General features: G+C 44.4%; 1 protein-coding gene across 4 annotated transcripts in view; it reads left to right on the top strand.

The window, feature by feature from the left end:
* lrp8 (low density lipoprotein receptor-related protein 8, apolipoprotein e receptor) overlaps window positions 1–18460 on the top strand; it is a 143309-nt gene that overhangs the window by 109042 nt on the left and 15807 nt on the right. For all 4 annotated transcript variants that reach the window (XM_062395962.1, XM_062395963.1, XM_062395960.1 and 1 more), the window contains exons 7-13: window positions 921–1043; window positions 3461–3580; window positions 3906–4031; window positions 12008–12179; window positions 15217–15441; window positions 16122–16240; window positions 17527–17666. In XM_062395962.1, the coding sequence (XP_062251946.1) occupies window positions 921–1043; window positions 3461–3580; window positions 3906–4031; window positions 12008–12179; window positions 15217–15441; window positions 16122–16240; window positions 17527–17666 (1025 nt within the window). The remainder of the gene's footprint in view (window positions 1–920; window positions 1044–3460; window positions 3581–3905; window positions 4032–12007; window positions 12180–15216; window positions 15442–16121; window positions 16241–17526; window positions 17667–18460) is intronic.

Below are 18460 nucleotides of genomic sequence, written 5' to 3' on the forward strand. Positions count from 1 at the left end.
TCACCGACATCGTGCACAGTTACAATTCACATGATGTTTAAAGAATCTCGTCTCGCCAAACTTCCCTCTCGCCCTTGTGCTACGTGTCGAGGCAGTGAACTTTATCTTGAACCCGGTGTTCTGAAGTGCAGCTGGGAAAGTGAAATTGATTTTTAGGACACGGTACCGTGCGTGTTTGTGCACCTGTACATTTGATACAGATATAGGACAAACAGGAAGAGGCTTTTTGGATGTGTTTCAGTCACAGTGAAAATGACATTAATAGTTTTACATCAAGAGCCAAACAACTATTTACAGCTATTTATTGTTAATGTTGAGTCAGTGTGAATAAAATGAATCAACTCACCAATATTCTGATATTAACCTAATCAAACCCATAGTGTGAATGAGACACTTTCACGTAAACACTCTTTTCTGATGACCCTAACCAGAATAACGTCATATTTGGAATAATCAATTTATAATGTCCTATTGGAGTTTTCACAGCATTTTTACGACACACATACAACAGTGGAAACAAGATTTAACAATAAACAGGAACTGTAGTTTTTAAGAAATTAGAAAGATAACACAACACAAGTGGCATCATCTTAAAATTATATCTAAGTTTGGGGTTTCAACAGCTGTTGGACTAATGTTGGACGTAATGAGTGCATAAGTGGACATAGAGATACAAACATCCCTCATTCACAATGTAGGCCAAATAAGAATTTGCATGGATTTTGTGTAATTTAAATGATCAATTTGCTTCCTGGTGGGATTGAAGTTCATGCTGCAGAAATCTAATTTGTCTTTAAAGACCCAGCCTGAAGCCCCTGGACGCCGTGTATTTGTCGCTGCAGACGGATGCAGTTCACTGAGTGAAACTCTTGAATCTTTAACACTGATTGTACGTTGTGTGTTTTTTTTTTCGCCCACAGTTACAAAGTGTGACGGCGCCAACAAGTTCCGCTGCAAGAACGGAGAGTGCATCGACAGCAGCAAGGTGTGCGATAACGTGAAGGACTGCAAGGACTGGTCCGACGAGCCTGTAAAGGAGTGTGGTGAGAAGATCCCCCCCCCCCCGGTCCCTGTTCACACTCAGACACACACACACCCACTCATTAACTCCATCAACCCCCCACAGGCGTACATGGATGTACATACATGTTAATGCAGCAGCACCGGTGCTCACATTAATTCCTCAGCATCATCAACTCCTTCTAATGTGGGTGGTCACTTTTCTTAGTAAAAGGATTTCTCATTTGATCACAGCGTCGGGAATCGGGACGTTTTCCGAGCGGCCTTGTTGTGATCAAAGAGCCGAGCTCGGTTGACGTGACCGGACTACGTTACCCACAAGCAGCCGCACGGATTATGCACACACCATAAATAATTACCACTCAGCGATGTTCGGTCACGGGTTTTACATCACAGGCAATGCAATCAGGCTGTAAACACAGCGAGGCAGCTGAGAGAAACACACCAGTTAATAAAATCCATCAAGTGAATGGAGCTGGTGTAATTTCAATTGAAGTGAGTTGAGATGCATCGGTGGGATTTCACGCGAGTGCATGTACAAGCAGACTTCTCTGAGATTCCTCGAGGAAACACTGAGACACGTGTGTCACCCTGTTACCACATCATTAACATGACAGGATTTACACTGTGTCGAAACTGACAACCTCAAGAATGAGATAGCTGCACGGAGCCCGGTATCAAACCTAGTTGATCGGGAGCCTTGTGTACGTGAGTCCTCTGCAGCAGCCTGGTCCCTGTTTCGTGTTTCAACGTTTGCTGCATGTCTTCCCAGCGCCCGCCCAATAAATATGTCCTGTCAATAAAACCCAAAGTGACTAATGACAGGACCTGAAAAGGAGCCGGACTGCAGCAACGGTCAACACCAGAAAAAACGCTCAGGAGAGAAATTCCTGCTCTGCATCGATGTTCATAAGAATGATGAATATTACATCCATATAGATGTTAAATTCCCCAAACAGGGATATTAATATCCTGCTGTAGCATCCTCCCATTCTTTTAGCTTTGGTAAATGGTTTTGTATTTATATAGCTCTTTTCTAGTCTTGATGACCACTCATACCGCTTTACAGTACAGTTTTACATTCACCCATTCACACACACATTCATACAGTGCATCTAATCGCAGCACTTTGTTATTCTATGGGGGGGCCATTCGGGTTCAGCATCTTGCCCAAGGAAACTTCGGCATGCAGATGGGTCAAACTGGGGATCGAACCACCGACCTTCAGGTTGGAGGATGACCACTCTACCCCTCAGCCACAGCCGCCCTTCTTGAGGCTTTTTACAAGACTTTGGAAATCAAGAGTAAAGATCTGCTCCAGTTTATCTACAGGAGCGTTAAGGCGACTCGAATCAGAGAAGTCGAGTTTTTAAACTGAATAAAATATCTTTCTTTCTTTACTCAGTGGTTTTTGGTGAGGTGAAAAGGGATCATCCCCAAACTGTGAACACAAATTTGGAATAGCAATCAAAATGAGACTATGACTATTGAAGGGGAACAGATTGCTCAGCAGTTTGTAAAGTAATCATTGGAGTAGTATTTAGCCTGGTTACTGTAAAGAGCGAGAATACAGAAGCCAAATCTAACACAGGCTTGAGTGCCCCCTTGTTTTTCGGCCAATAGACTTTAATATTATGTGGATGCAAAGCTGTTACAATGATATATAGAATATATTATGCTTTCTATATAGATTTGAGCCTTTATAAGCTATTTTTCTTCCTGTTAAAGCTAATTTTCGGAGTCATTACTTCCATATTTCTCTCCGTCAGTCTCTCAATCTCTGTTCTTCCACTCTCTCTCTCAGTCGGGTCTCTGTACTCCCACTGTCTCACGGTGGTACCTGTAGCCTTGAGGCTTAAATCTTTAATGTAAACCGGTAATGAAGTACCAGCTTTAGTTCTCGGGCAGCGATCCCTCTCTCCTCCCCGGAGTGCTGCTGAAAGCTAAAAGGATAAATGGAGAGCAGGGAAACGGATACAAATAGAAGGGGACAGGGAGGAAAGGACGACTGAGAGACGGTCCAATCTGTTCTGCTAAAAATCAAAACCAGGAGGAAGTGAGATGAGAGGGTGAAGGAGAGCATGTGCTCGTGCAATGGCTTCATAGCCGAGTGGCACCTGGTACATGAAGCCAAGTTCCCTGCTGGAGGATGGACTGGTTCCAGGTGCGTTTGGCTAAGACTGCTCCTGTGGGCCACGAGCCGGCATGCAAGCAGACCCACATAAAAACCCTGCACACACACACACACACACACACACACACACACACACACACACACACATCTCTGTGTCCCTTTATTCTAAGCCCATCTTTTCTATTTCAAATCACCAACTGTTTCTTCAGCTTCAGTGTCCCAAGCCTCTGAATTTCGACCCTCTTTCCTTTCCTTGCCTCCACGCCTCACTCTTCCTCCGTCCTTCCTCCTCTTCTCTCTCTGCAGGCGTGGACGAGTGTGCAGACAACAATGGCGGCTGCTCCCACATATGCAGGGACCGCAGAATCGGTCACGAGTGTGACTGTCCCTCCGGCTACAAGCTGCTGGACAAAAAGACTTGTGGAGGTAAATTAAAAAAAACTACTACAGAACCTTTTTTTGCTTTTAAGAACCCTGTGAGAAATGTGGATCCAACAAGGCTTCTGAACGTACTGGTGGACCTCTACTGGTTTGAAGAAGGGTTACATAACTTGTTAGGGACTGATTGGTGGTTCCTGCGTTCAGTAGAGACATAGTGCTGGGATCCCTGGTAGCAGAGGTGAACTGCTGCTTTGAGAATACTTGTTTATTGCGTTTAATAAATATTATTTCAATCTTTAATACATATTTACAATGAAACATCTGACTGTATTTTTTCATCTTTATCTCTGAGCCATATTTCTGTCCACAGACATCGATGAATGTGAGAATCCAGACGCCTGCAGTCAGATCTGCATCAACTACAAAGGAGATTATAAGTGTGAGTGCTACGAAGGCTACGAGATGGACCCCGCCTCCAAGACCTGCAAGGCCGTGGGTGAGCCATATATCACACACACACACACACACACACACACACAAGTGAAGAGGTAAAGACACAGACACTGTCATTGATGGATGATCTCACCAGCTTCGCAGAGACCCTCTCTTATACACACGTTGCTTACTTTCCCAGTCCAGCAGCCCTAACTACAGAGTCACATCCCACACTACTCTCACACTGTGGGACTGTGTGGAAGGCGGCTCTCGCTCTGTATGCAGACCCTGCACAGCAATCTGTGCAAAGATAAATATTTGCCATCCTTCTCTGCAGTCCCCGCTAATGAAAAGTTTGCAGCCAGCTGCCTCGGCTCTCCTTGGAGTGTCGAGGGAAGGCTGCTGTGTGGGAAGCGTGCTGCCCGCTCGCCAGAGGACACGAGCAGGGTCCTTGCCTCTGGTTGGACTGGGTAACTACTCTGGGACGGTGCTGTGAATGAGAATAAAATCATTCAATTCTCAAAGCTGCACTTGGTTCAAATGCTGCCAAACGATGAGCGCCTCATGTCCTGAGGTGGAAATGCTCTGTCGTTTCTTAGCTGCACTGATGGTGCCTGGGATACAGAGTCATCGGTCACATCCACAGAGGAGCCCGGGAACCCGCGTCCTCGCATCTCAACCGAAGACTGTAAATAAAGATGGACGATGCATCTTCCCGCAAGCGAGAAACAAAGCCTTACTATACCAGAGACAGACGCTGCCGTCTTGCGCCAATAACATTTGGAGGCTGTGCAGGAGTGACCGAGGAATGGAGCTGATTCATGCACCGGACCAAATCTTTTAATAAAACCAAACTTGCAGATTAGTTTGATAAGAAATAGCTAAAATAATTTGAAAAAAATTATTTGACGTGTGTTTGGATATTTCATTTTGGCACAAGTCCCATCCACTAACATGGAGGAAGTGGGGTTTATGACCTGTAGGGAGCCGTCATGTCGTCCAACTCTATTTACAGTCCACTGTCTCAACTTGTCTCCACTCAAAGCTTCAGTGTTCATCCTTCAGTTGTAGGTCAGGTCAGGTTTTGCCGAAGCGGTCAAATCTAAATGTAAAAGAAGCTGTTCGTTAAACAGCCTTTTTGAAAAGTTCATCTCGAGGTCCTTGTGTTTTTAATCAGCCTCCTCCACACTCCGTCTGTCACAGCTGGCGTTAGCGATAACGAAGCCGCCGCCTGTCAACAACCACTCAAACACCTGCAGATAACGTGTTCCCGACAAATAACAGCTTCTGCTGTGCAGTGATGTTCTGATTAAAGAGGATATTCTGCATGCTTTGTGTCAAACTGTGCCAAAGGGAAAACAAAGAATCCTGCGTTGTGGCAATCACTGTCACCTCAGACGTCCACTTGGTAAAATCGAAATCACCAGAAAAGTGCTGGGTGAGTGCTGGGCGCTTAACGCTGTTTGAAACGCACAACAATTTATTCTTAATGGTTAAAAGAACAGTAATAGCTGTAAGTGCAGGAATTAAAGAGGATTAGAAAGTGTAATCGCTGCATCAGCTGTGTTTTAAGTTTCCCACAGGTCCTGGAAATTGGTGAAACTTTGGCAATTTAAAAAATAAGGCTTTGAAAGTTTTTGAGAATGGACATAAATATGCATGGTTCATTAAAAGGGCTCAGAAATCTATCCTCCACGCAAAAAAACAATAGAAAATTTAGGCTCTTTTGATCGCTTTTCTTTTCATGCCTCTGTCTCCTGTGTGTTTCCCTACTTGCCCCTCAGCTGATCTTCTTGTAAATAAATCTCTTCTGTCGCACAATATATCATCGAGCACTGTGTCGGGGGGGGGGGGGGGGGGGGCACACAGGCTGACATCGCTGCAACACGTTCACACTTTCACTTTCTGTCTGTGAGATAACAGGAAGCTTGCTTGTTGTAATTATAACGAGAACGACTCACACTCATATAATTCAGTCCCTTAACTATCACTGAGTTTCATCTAGATCCATGAATTAATCCCTCGCTCTGTTAAAGGGAGTGACATTGAATTGCTTGATCAACCCTTTAGTCTGGATCTGGATTACTTGGCCCATGCACCATCCCTTCCATCGACTTTCGTGGAAATCCCTCCATTGTTTTTACCCCACTTACAAACCAGCCAACCAACCAGTTAAACCCTTAGTGGGGTTAGAATAATGAACCGTGACACAAGCTTTTCTGTGTTGGGTCCTGGAATTTGAGTGAATTAGGGTTTGAAGTTATCTCTGATGTTTCTGAAGATAGGAGAACCTGGATCTACTTTATTCAATTCTATCGGAGACATGACCATTTGCTATAGCAGCATTAATGCCTTGAAACTACACCCTCTCCTACACTGAGAATGGAACCGTCAACTGATTGATTTACTCTGCAAATTAACTTTTCTGCAGGAGTAGGAAGAGAGAGAGAGAGAGAGAGAGAGAGAGGGGAAAAGAGTGTTATTAGTGATCCCCACCATCGGTCTTCGGTTGAGTCATTATAGGCTGAACTGGTTTGGTAATGAGAGAGCTTAGAGCAGAAAACAGGCCCTCACTCTCACGCTAAGTGGCATAAAAACCCACCATTGATTGCTTCATGTGTGTCTGTGTGAATCTTTATTACTGCTAGGCCGAGCAAACAGTCCCTGTCAGAGGCCGAGGCGTTTATTAGAGGGTAGGACGGGCAAACAGAGGAGGGGGGGAGACAGATAGATGGATGCGTTGACTGAATATCTCTCTGCTCATTGAAGTAATGCAGTGAGATGCGTCCGCCCTGTTGATTGCTGCACACGTTATTTGTGCGGAATGGACAGAAAGTGTGACGGGGACCGTTGTTTACGTTGAGGTTTATTTATTCAGAGGCATAAATAGAGATGGGACTGTAAATATAGAGATGGCTGCTTTGTGGAGCTGAGGTAATGTGGACTTAATGAAGCCACGGTGAACTCCTTCTAAGACACAAACAAACTCACACACACACATACACACACACACACACAAAGACATCCGCATTAAGTGTCACATCAACTAAACTAATAAGCAAGGCTCCTTATTTGTGCCCCCTTTATCTCGGAGGCATAACAGCGTCAACATGAAGTTAGCATATTCATGTATTTCCCTATTAGTGCTTATAGTGTGAGATGCTTGTGAGAAACCTTTAGGCTCCTTTGTGCTGATTTTTCCATGTAGCCGCCACTTATTCCTGTTTTTTAGGTTAGCATTGTTGTTAAGCAATGCATCCACTAGAGGGCACCCTGTTGACTCTCTGGGGGAGGTAACGTCATATAGATGCCTTTATTTTCTTAACGACTCAAAAATCTCCCTTCAAGTTCCACCACGGTCGGAAAATGTCCTCTTCCTGTTCAGCAGTCGTCTAACTTTAACTATTGGCTACACGTGATTTCTGGTGGACCTGCTCATTTCCGTCAGTTTTGTCCATATCGATAACTTTTCCGAATACGTGTCCAAATACTGACGCAATGAACGCTGGGTTCTTCAAACTGTGTCGGAGGGAAGGATCCATCCTTTTCATTATCTAACGTGGATCCTAAATAAGCCTTTACTCTAAAGTTTAAGTGGGTCTGCTTTGTAGCGTGAGCATTGCATCATCACCCTAAAACTTTAGATTAGACGCTTTAGATTATTATCACGAAATAATATGAAACTCGTACAGTGTGTTTCTACTTAAAATTTTACTCCCGGCTTGGACTTAAAAAACGTTCTCTCTTCCAAACTGGTGCTTTTTGAGTTCCCACACTGCAGCATCCATTAGGTCCACTGGAAAAACAAAGCACAGTATCACCTATCCCCAATTTCTCAGAGCAGAGCAAAGACATTCTTGATATTTAATGTTGTTATTCCTCTTTGTTAATAAGACTTTACCATCAGTAGCACCAGGAGAAAAGCTGCCCATGTTAGTGGCCCTTAAAAACATCCATTACAAATTTGCCATCTGCTGCAGACAGCCACAATTCAGCAATAGTTTTATAGATAATAAGAATCAGAATCATCTGGAGATATCCTCCTCAGTAATGTTCCTACTAAGTTTGGTGATGTAAATTGCTCTTTGACAACAGTAGACAAATGAGCCCTTTAAAAGTAGCCAAATGAAATTCCCAGACAGGGTTGAGGTATGAAGGATCAATGGGAACAGACCACAGATCAGCTCATACAGAACCGGTTGATAAAAGCAGCTCAACTGTCACCACGATGCAGAGAAAGTTTACAAACCGCCTCGGGTCCACAGTCCTGCTTTTCCTGTTTCTGTTCTTTTTACCTTTTTCTTGTTCCCTGTCTTGTCTTGTCGACAGTGTCCTGCAGACTTAACCACGGTGCCAAGAGCAGTTTGTGCCTCACTTGACAGTTTGAGCACACGCTTTTTCCAAGTGGGTTAAAAGCAGTGGTCACGTTTTCCCCCATAGTCAGAAGCTTTCGCCACGGGAGCTAAGATGTGGTTGAACACTGTGTAGCTGCATCTCTGATGTTTTTTCCTGCAGTTTGAGTCGTTTAACCTCAGTATTTGTCTTCCTCTCAACGAATCCCAGTCAGCAAAGTCCCTACTGCAAATTGTAGCTTTCTTTTTGGAATTTATATGTAATTAACTCGTTTTTCAAACATGAGAACTATTTTGACTTTGAGCAGAGGAACTTATGCTAAAGCCAAGTCAAGATTCTTATTTTAAACCATATCTATTGTGTTGATGACAGCACACAAAAATCCTACATTTAGTGAACTTAATGGTGATTCAATTTATTTCTTAAGAACGTTGTAAGAAAACATCCATGTTATTTCAGGCTGATGCATTTAAGAAAACCATATATCTGTGAAACTGTAATAGCACTTGAAAACAGGTCAAATTTCAGGAAGGTTAATGGACCTGCTCATAACGTTGAATTCTCTCTACAAGGAGGAATGTGCCGATAAAAATCCTGAACACAAATACTAATTGCAATCTGCCTTCTGTTCTGTCAATGACTTATCAACCTTTTCCCCGGTCAAATCCTTCAAAATGCAGATGCACAAAAAGTTGCACAATCTTTTTGAGAAGAAATAACTCTGGCGTTCCACAACAGAAATTATGAAGTGTGATATAACGTCCTTTGTCACGAGGAAAGCCGGTGAGTAGGATGACTTTTGGGACACAAGCTGTTCCCTGCTGCAGCATCTACTCATTATGCTATAGCCTGGTCTGTAACAAGCACAGCTGACATATGTCGACTTCCAGACACAAACAACATCCCTATCATAACTCCTCCGCTGTGGGCACCTTCACACCGACAGCAGCTAAACTTCTCCATCAGCCTGCCCAATTTCACACTTTAAATGTTCTGACCTTTCTGCCTCTTTATGTGGATGTCTCCTCTTACTTTGCATATCTCCTCAACATAAACAGCTGCTTTTGTGCAAATCAATTCAACGCCGCTGCAGTGGCTGACGGCAACTCCCCAGCCCGTATTTATCTTTTCACCACATTATCTTAATTAGCCAACAGGGCCGGGGCCTGAACTGGCAGCGGCGTATTTAGAAATATCAAGGGGGGGTTGTTTTTGTTAAGAAGGCTGACTGTTGCTCTGCCGGGATCGAGAGAGGGGAGAAAATATTGCACTTTTTGATGACATCTCTAATGCTGTGGCCCGGAGAAAAAAAACGACTCGGCTTTATTTATTTTTCTCCGCCTGGAGGAGGACATATTGAGGTGACAACAGTGATGAAGGATAAAAGATGTCTTGAAAAGCAGAGTCAGGGGATTGATGAAAAAGAAGCCGGATCCATCTCTGTCCTTATTATACTTACTTTTCTGTTTTTTCTTCCTGTCGCTCTCGCTCTCCTCCTCCGCCCACCTGACCTGCTTTCCCGCCGCTGTCACTTCATCTGTATTTTTTTCTTCCTTCCCTCGCTCTTAATTATATATTCTTACACCTCATATTTCTATGACTCTACCTGCATCCATCTAATTTGCTTTTGCTCGTCTCTCGAGATTCATTTCTCTCTCTCTCTCTCTCTCTCTCTCTCTCTCTCTCTCCCCCTCTCCCTCAGCAGGTGAAAATGATGGTAACAAACCCAGTAGTCAGAGGAAAATGATTGAATCCAACAGCAGTAGAAATGTAATATTTTCTCCCTGTGCAGTGGACCATAGTAAACCTGGGCTGAGGAAACCTACTGAGGCATGGTTTGGTGTGTGTGTCTGTGTGTGTGTGTGTGCGTGTGTGTGTGTGTGTGTGTGTGTGTGTGTGTGTGTGTGTGTGTGTTCTACAAGCCATGGTTTACTGGACAGTGGGGAGTGAGGAGTGTCATGACAGATAAGAAAGAGACAGAAAATGAAGGAAAGAAGATGGAAAATTTGATTTGTTGGGAATCGATGAGAAAAAGAGCAAAAGATGAAGAAAGAAACAGATGAAAATTCAGCACAAAACAACTTCAAAGATAAATCATCAAGGTACAGTTTGATAGACAGTAGGTAGAGAGAGCCTGACTAACAGTGTATATCAGAATAGTGTGTGTGTCGGTGTAGCAGGGAGCTGTGGGACAGGGGCTGAGGTGAACTGAGGGGCAGATCATGACAGAGACAAACATGGAGTTGACCTTGTCGGCTGCATGAGAAATATTCAAACGGTGGAGTCATGCTCACCTTCACTGTGCTGAAAAATGTGCCGCAGGTGAACCGATGTGCCAGCAAACATCACGCACCGTGTGCACCTGAGGACCGGAGGACCGGAGGCCCAAAATACACTTTAACACACGGGTTGTCTGGAAATAGAAGAGTGTGTCATATCTAGCTGTTGGGCTACTTTTATTCACAAGCACAGTATGTTTGTGTGTCCGTGTGGGTGTGTATCCATGCGCCAGTGTGTGCGTGTGGGTGGGTGCTCTGTTACAGCAGGACACTCTCACAAATCAGGTTCCAAGCGTTTATTGTCATATATACAGTCCTGTGCAAGAAAATCTTTCTTTGCATTCCACTATGAATACCTTGCATAACATAATGGTGTGTGTGGATGTGTGTGTGTGTGTGTGTGTGTGTGTGTGTGTGTGTGTGTGTGTGCATGCGTTTACGAATCTAATACATCTAATACGAAGCAAATACAAAAGCTGAGAATTCTCTCATTATGTAACTGTCATGACTCTACACTCATCAGTCGCCTAAGTATCTTAATAGAAAACAGTGTGGGTGGTTACCAGTGCTACTGAAATGAGAAAAGCACTTGAACATACTGATGGATTTACAGCCTTTAAGAGTGGAAACTGTAAACAGACAAACATTATCTATCTTTTTCCAGAGCCAACCAAACTACAATGGGTGTATAATTCACTTGTACAGGATTTCATATTTGTTGGATAGTGGATCTCGACAAATATCAATGGCTGAGGCTCAAGAGTTACAGTGGAAGGTCGATGGTTCGATTCCTGTCTCAGTCCCTGCTGATCTGTCCTTGGGAAAGACACTGAATTACGTGTGTGTGTGTGCTTTTAGAAGCTCTGCATGAATGTGTGTGTGACTTGGACTCTAAAGCACTTTGAGTATCCCAAAAGAAAAAGTATATTTATCATTTTACTGTTTAACAATGGGGATGTGAAATTATTCAAAGAAGTTCAGGACCATCTTAAAAACATTTATATCAAATCTGCAATGTTGACAATTTTCACTGACGGTGAGCAGCAGCGTGAAGATGTCAGCACGTCTGTCGACACTATCAGACATGACACATGTTTTAGATGTGTGGCACAAGTTGTGGGTCATTGTCAAGATCAGCTGTTGTTTCCTTTTCACATGTTCACTGTTATATTTATGATTCACAGTATAATGGCCCATGTCTAGCAGGAAGTGGGTGCAGAATGATAAACGTCCTCTATTGGCGTCACAATAATGGTCATGGAGGGTCTCCACCTTCCCCCTGGGCTCTGCAGCCTCCCTGTCCAATCTCGCCAATGTCAAGTCATAAATAAGTGGCGGAGAATGTTTCTTCAGGAGAAGCCCTTATACATTATTGTGACATTAATGTCTTTTCCTTCTCCATCAGGGAAGAGTCCGTACCTCATGTTCACCAACCGCCACGAGATCCGCCGCATCGACCTGCTGAAGAGCGAATACACACAAGTGGTTCCCACGCTGAAGAACGCCGTGGCCCTGGATGTAGACGTCTCCACCAACAAGATGTTCTGGTGTGATTTATATCATCGTAAAATCTACAGGTACACACACACAGACACACACGCACTGGGAATACAGTACATAGGATTTGTGATGCCCGTAAAAAGCATGAATGGTGGAGCACAGAGTCGCGACTTCAGGAGTTTAGAAAACACTCTCTCCTCGTCCTTCTGTCATTCTCTTTCTCCTGCATCCATCCATCTTGTCTGCTGCAACTTGGCACACCTTCTGGTGGCGTGTGAGTCCCACATGGTCGGTATGTGTGTTTGTGAGTGTGTGTGTGTGCGTGTGAGAGAGAAAGAGAGAGAGAGTGTGTCAATCACACCTGCAGGGCTCTGTCACCCGTCTGACAGTAAAGGTGGAGCTGTATGTCCTTCGCAAACACGTGTGCACACCTGCAAGTTCATTCACAGTGTGTATGTGTGTGTTTGTGTGTGTGTGTGTGTGTATGTGTGTGTGTCACCCTGGCGGCTGGCAGGTAGTGGGAGGGGTCCTCTATCATCTCAGCTGAGCCATATGCTCCCTTTAATTTCACTGCTTCAATAATCACCACCATTACTCATCTACATGTACACACATACACACACACACAAATTAACACACATCCTCCAACACACACATTCAAGGTTCTTGTGACAGAGCGAGGACAGGCGGTCCAATACGTCACGATGACGTCTACTTTGAAAACAGCAAATAAACACAAATACACTTGTTGTTATTTTATTTCCTTCATTTTATCTTTTAAAAATAAACATTCTTTTATTAAAGTATAAAAGTGGATAAAGTGTTTTTCATGTTGGGGTAACGTTCAAAGTTGCTAACCCCGATTAGAGAGAAAGTCAAAACACTGTTTCTTCATTTCCGGACTTCTTTGCTGTTTCCTTTATTTGCAGTTGTTTTAGTTTTAAATGATAAAGACACGATCGATCCCGCCTCCTGCTCAGACATCTCACTCTCCACAGAGGTCGTTATCCCTCTGGTACAAATACGTTTCATCACATGGAATTAGCTGTTTACTTAAAACGATCTCTTCTCATTGGCCCCGACTGTGACGTTTAATTTTTTCGGGCTAATTCAGAGTGATTAGCATGCTACGGGTCGATGACTTGTTAGCTTCCCCCCCCCCCCCCCCCCCCCCCCCCCATGATGGAGATGTCTGTTGCAAACAATAATACAGCCAATTAAAGATGCAATCTGCTCGCTGGTATTGGACTCATCTGTCTCTGTCCTGTTCCTCATTGCAGTCCTACCCCTCTGTTCATCCTCCAACCTGTTCATCCCCGTCTGTGGAAACATTTTACTGTAGTGAGTAAAAAGTCTGGGAAGAAATGTCACAGTACAGTCACATACTGGATGTCAATTACCTGCACATGATTTATCAGCCAGAACATGTTCTCCAGGCTTTGTTTAAATATTAGTTTTCACAGTGTTTGGCTGATTTTGTGGGGATTTGGAGGATTGGCCAAATCAGCTGGACTCAAAGTGCTGAACACAACCATTGAAACAGGATATAAGTATTTAAACACAGGGAATAAATGTTCTGTGGGAGGGGAGGCTGACCAGTAACAAGGGAAACCATCACACAGAGGTGAAGGTGTGTGTGGGGGGTGGGTGGGGGTGTCTGGGGCTCAGATCACTGTCAGGTAACTGGAAAGAGCAGATAGAACAAAAGCAATGATCAGGACACAGACAGCGAGGCTCAAAAACATGTCGTCCACAATACAAGCTTTTATCAGACAAGGTTTGTCCAAAGCTTGAGCACCGCGAGTCAAAACCATGTTCTCTCACTGTAGTGGTTTTAAGGCTATTGCTGGTATTTTTCAACCTAGACCCTATGGTTATACAAGTGGACATTTCATGGACTATCGTAGTTTCCCCCGTGTCGTGGCTGCCGGCAAACGCAATCAACATGACCAGTTCCAAAAGTTTGGGGTAGAAAAATACAGTTATTCCCCTTTAAATACTCACACCCGACCAACACCACACACTAAAATATTACAAAGTGAAGGCAAAGCATAACACACAAGCATGAATAAACTCAAATGATCCCAAAAGGTTTCCCCAATTCGAACAGAATCATAGTTCTTACCCCGGCTTACATGGAGCTCTGCTGCATTAGGACCATGAGGGATTTCATCCAAGTCCACTTGGCTTCCTCGTTTTAATTTGCCCCCTGACTGAGAGACATGTGTTGGATCCATGTTTTAAAACCCTGAGACACGAAAGAGCAGCCTCACATGATCCATCACAAAGCAGCAGCAGCAGCAGGTTCACTTTTACTCTATGAAGACCTCTGGAGAGACCTCTGGAGAGTCAAACACTAATTAACATCAGAATCTGCTTCCAAGTCTCCAGCTCATCCATCTCTACCTCATCCCTCGGTCCAACTCTCCCACCTGCCTCCTCCTCCTCCGTTAGGCTGCTCCTCCCATCCACACGTCTCTCCATCCTCTGTGTGCTCTTTGCAAACACATCACGACGGGAGTGTTAATTGTGACGTTGTGTTTTCCAACCTTCTAACAAGATTGTAATGTTCTATGTCAGCAAAATGTGCGATGAGTGAAGGCGTTGAAGGAGCAGAGAAAATGAAAATAAAATACAGACAGAGGAATCAGTGGACAGAAGGTCGGTGAGAGGTGAGAGGAAAGTGTAGGAAATTGAAAACCCCAAAAGACGGACACACACACAGATTGGAAGAGCGACAAAAAGGAAAAAGAGAGGTAGGTTGTTTGGTGAGCTGCTGAAAGATGAAGACAGACTCATTCTCCCTGAGAGCTGCAGTCTGGTGGGAGGGCTGAGGTTGTTATAGAGGTGTCAGGTCTGGCTGCCCCTGACGCAGCATTATCCTGAGTAAAGATTACCCAACATGTCCGACTTGGGTTTAAAGGCATGTAGTACACTTGGATACTTCAGGGAGAGAAACCCAGAGTAGACAGCTGCGGCTCTTCTAAGTAGAACTTTTTGTTGTTGTGGATTTGTTGCCTGGTTTCAAGTTTTTTCCGCCTGCTCCGCGAATTATTGGATTCTCCATGGTTTCCAGAACACTGACTCACACACCTCTCCTCTGCCGTCCACCAGTGCTTACATCAACAAGGCCAGTGACTCGTCGCAGCAGGTGACGCTCATCGACTCGCTGCACTCCCCCGAGGGCCTCGCAGTCGACTGGGTCCACAAGAACATCTACTGGACGGACTCGGGCAACAAGAGCATCTCTGTGGCCACGGGGGACGGCAGGAAGAGGAAGGTGCTGATAGCCACCGAGCTGAGCGAGCCGCGGGCCATAGCCGTGGATCCGCACCAAGGGTGAGTGGGGCCGGTTCGGGGGCGGAGGGATTAAGGATGAGGAGGAAGCTGAGCGATAGGATGGAAGTGGCACAAGCGTGTGGCTGTCAGTGACTACATTTACATTGAGAGAAATATTCAGACTATTGAGCTTATTCTGATTACCACATTATTTTGGGATTATCTTTAATTTTTTCTTTACACCTGAACCACGGGCATGTGTCATCAAGCAGTTGGTTGATTCTGCAAAATGCTGTGAAAACTCCAAAATTATAAATTGTCTATATAATGTGTTCTTATTTGCAGTATGATCTTATTCAGGATATAGGTTATTTAGAAAATACTGTTTTACATAGAGTCTTATTCAGACTATTGGCTTTATCAGGTTGATATCAGAATCAGAATTATTACGCAGGAACAAACTTTGTCCTCCAGCTTTGTCTCAGCTCATTAACGCTACAAACCCAGAGGAGCATGAAGGACTCACCGATGATCCCAGGTTTTCACTGGTATCTCTTTGTCACACATGCACATGCATATCAAAGGTCCAAGTTCACAGTGCATGCTGTTTGACTTAAACCTGAAGTCTTCAGAAGTTAAACTGTTGGATTTGTTCAGAGCAAATAGGATAAAAGACAAACAGGGAAGTTGTGTGAATTCACCCTGTCAATGTCTAACCTGTCGGCATATTCTTCTCACAGGTTTATGTACTGGTCAGACTGGGGAGATCAGGCCAAAATTGAGAAGGCTGGGATGAACGGAGTTGACCGACAGGTTTTGGTGTCCGAACACATCGAGTGGCCCAACGGAATCACTTTAGGTAAGGACAAATAAAAAGTCTCTTGGAATATAGTAGCAGATATAAATCTACAATATTGAAAAAAATCCAGGTTGCAGTCCTTTTGAAGGGAGAGAGAGATTCAGCACAAGGAAAAAGAGACTGAGAGAGGGAGAGAGGGAGAAACAGTCGAGGGTCGCTGCAGCCTCTGAGTAGTTCTTATTGTTACAGCTCAGTTTGTGTCTGGCTCTCATCAATCAAGCCAGCGAACACGGGGCCGCCGGATTAATAAGCCAGACGCCGTGTGCCATCGATAGCTCCCATCATCCCATCAACTCCCTCCGCGGCCCCGGCCAATTCCTCTCAGCGGCCCTCGCCTGCGGGAGAAGGAGACGCACGCGGTCGCCACACTCGGTGGAATTGAGGTGTCGCTGCATCTGTATGAAAACAAATCATTTTTGGAGTAAGACGAAACGAGAGACTTGGCCCAGAGTTGCACTATGATGCTGCGGGGGGAAAAGGGGGTGAATTATTTTTCCCCTGGACATTGATTTGGAACCGAGCGGATGATTGTCTGAGTCTGGTGGGAAAGTTCTGAGTGGAAAGTGCTCTGTGAATTCTCTTACGCCTTGTTTTAGATCAGCACCTTTTCAGTGGACTCGGCTGATTGGCCCGTAGCATGTGGTCAAAACCAAGCTTTATAAAGGAAAGTCAGGATTTTTATTCTATTTGAGACACTGTTGATGATTTCTAAGTTAAGGAGCCTGAACTGGAAGTGGTAACGAGTCTAAAATCCACATTTGTATTGATTGACATCAAATAAACATCGACAACAAAGATCCTTAGACTTAAAAAAAGCAAAGTCATACTGGGATGTGTCCTTTTTCTCTCAAATACAATGAAATCTGCATTTTCAAGCTAATCCCAGTACCACACTCCTCTGTGGCCCATAGCAACCCAGTTGTAAACAGCATCGGAGACTTTACCCTTTAGAAGAAAGTCCAGCAAGACTAATCAATTTGCTCAAGGGCACATATATATATATATATATATATATATATATTGTTTTCCCCCGGCAGAGAAGTCAACCGGCAATATTACAATCACATCTGTGTTTTCTCAGCGCAGGGTCTGAGCTGTCATGTCAAAGAAGATTGATGGTGTAGCTGCTGGGCCATTACATTCATACACTTCTCACCCGAGGCCTTTTCACTTGGAATGACCTCTCTCTCTCTCTCTTTATCTGTCTCCCTTTCTTTCTTTCTTTCTTTCTTTCATTTTGTTCTCCTCCTTGGCTTCGGTCGCTCCCCTCCCCCCCCCCTTCACAGACTTGTCCAACAGGCGTCTGTACTGGGTGGACTCCAAGCTGCACCTGCTGTCCAGTGTGGACCTGAACGGAAACAACCGCAAGGTCCTGCTGTCCTCCCATCAGCACCTGGGACACCCGTTCGCCCTCACTGTCTTTGAGGTAGGGGAAATTAAAGCAACACTATGTTTTAACTTTCACTGAGCAACAGCGCCCTCTGCAGACACAAGTGTGAGACCAGGCACGATGACTTTGTCAGCGTGTTCGTGAGATATTTGTCTTTTTCCAGTTTCACGTCAGTAACAATCAAGCAACCCAAATCTAGAAAAAAAAATCAGTCAACAAAACGCACAAGTGCTTTTTCTATTATACGGGTACAGGAATTGTTGCAAATATTTTCTTCTTGACATATTCGACAGGCGGATAGAAACCGTTTATTTAGTTGTAAATCGTACAAAGAGAAAATAGACCTTGACTCTGTAGAAGAGCTGCACGGCTCTGACCTGATATGATGGACGCCTAAATGAAAGGCAAGTGTAAGAGTCACTTGTTTCTCTTTGAAGCAAATACTGGTATTGACCGAGTGTCCTTAAGTGTGGAAGATTAAAACAGTGAGTAACAGAGAGAAGTCCGCCGAGGAGCATTGACCGAGACGTGGCGCAGCAGCAGGAAGAACCCAGAGAATGATCTTCTCAAAGAGTCACAGTAGAGCGCCGCAATCAATGAAACTAATTTGGGTGTATTCATTGAGGCATGAGTGAGTCAGTCTGTTAGAGCCCATCAAGTGCAGATGGTGTGGAGAAGAGAAGCAGGGGAGAGCGAGGAGGAAGTGAAGAGAGAAGAGTGGAAGTGTGATCAGCTCCACACACACACTGTGATGATGAGGAGCAAAGGGAAGAGGGGACATCCATCATGTCCAGCTTTGTGTGCGTTTGTGTGTGTGTGTGTGTGTGTGT

This window comes from Platichthys flesus, chromosome 9 (genome assembly GCF_949316205.1).
Source record: "Platichthys flesus chromosome 9, fPlaFle2.1, whole genome shotgun sequence".
Taxonomy (NCBI): domain Eukaryota; kingdom Metazoa; phylum Chordata; class Actinopteri; order Pleuronectiformes; family Pleuronectidae; genus Platichthys; species Platichthys flesus.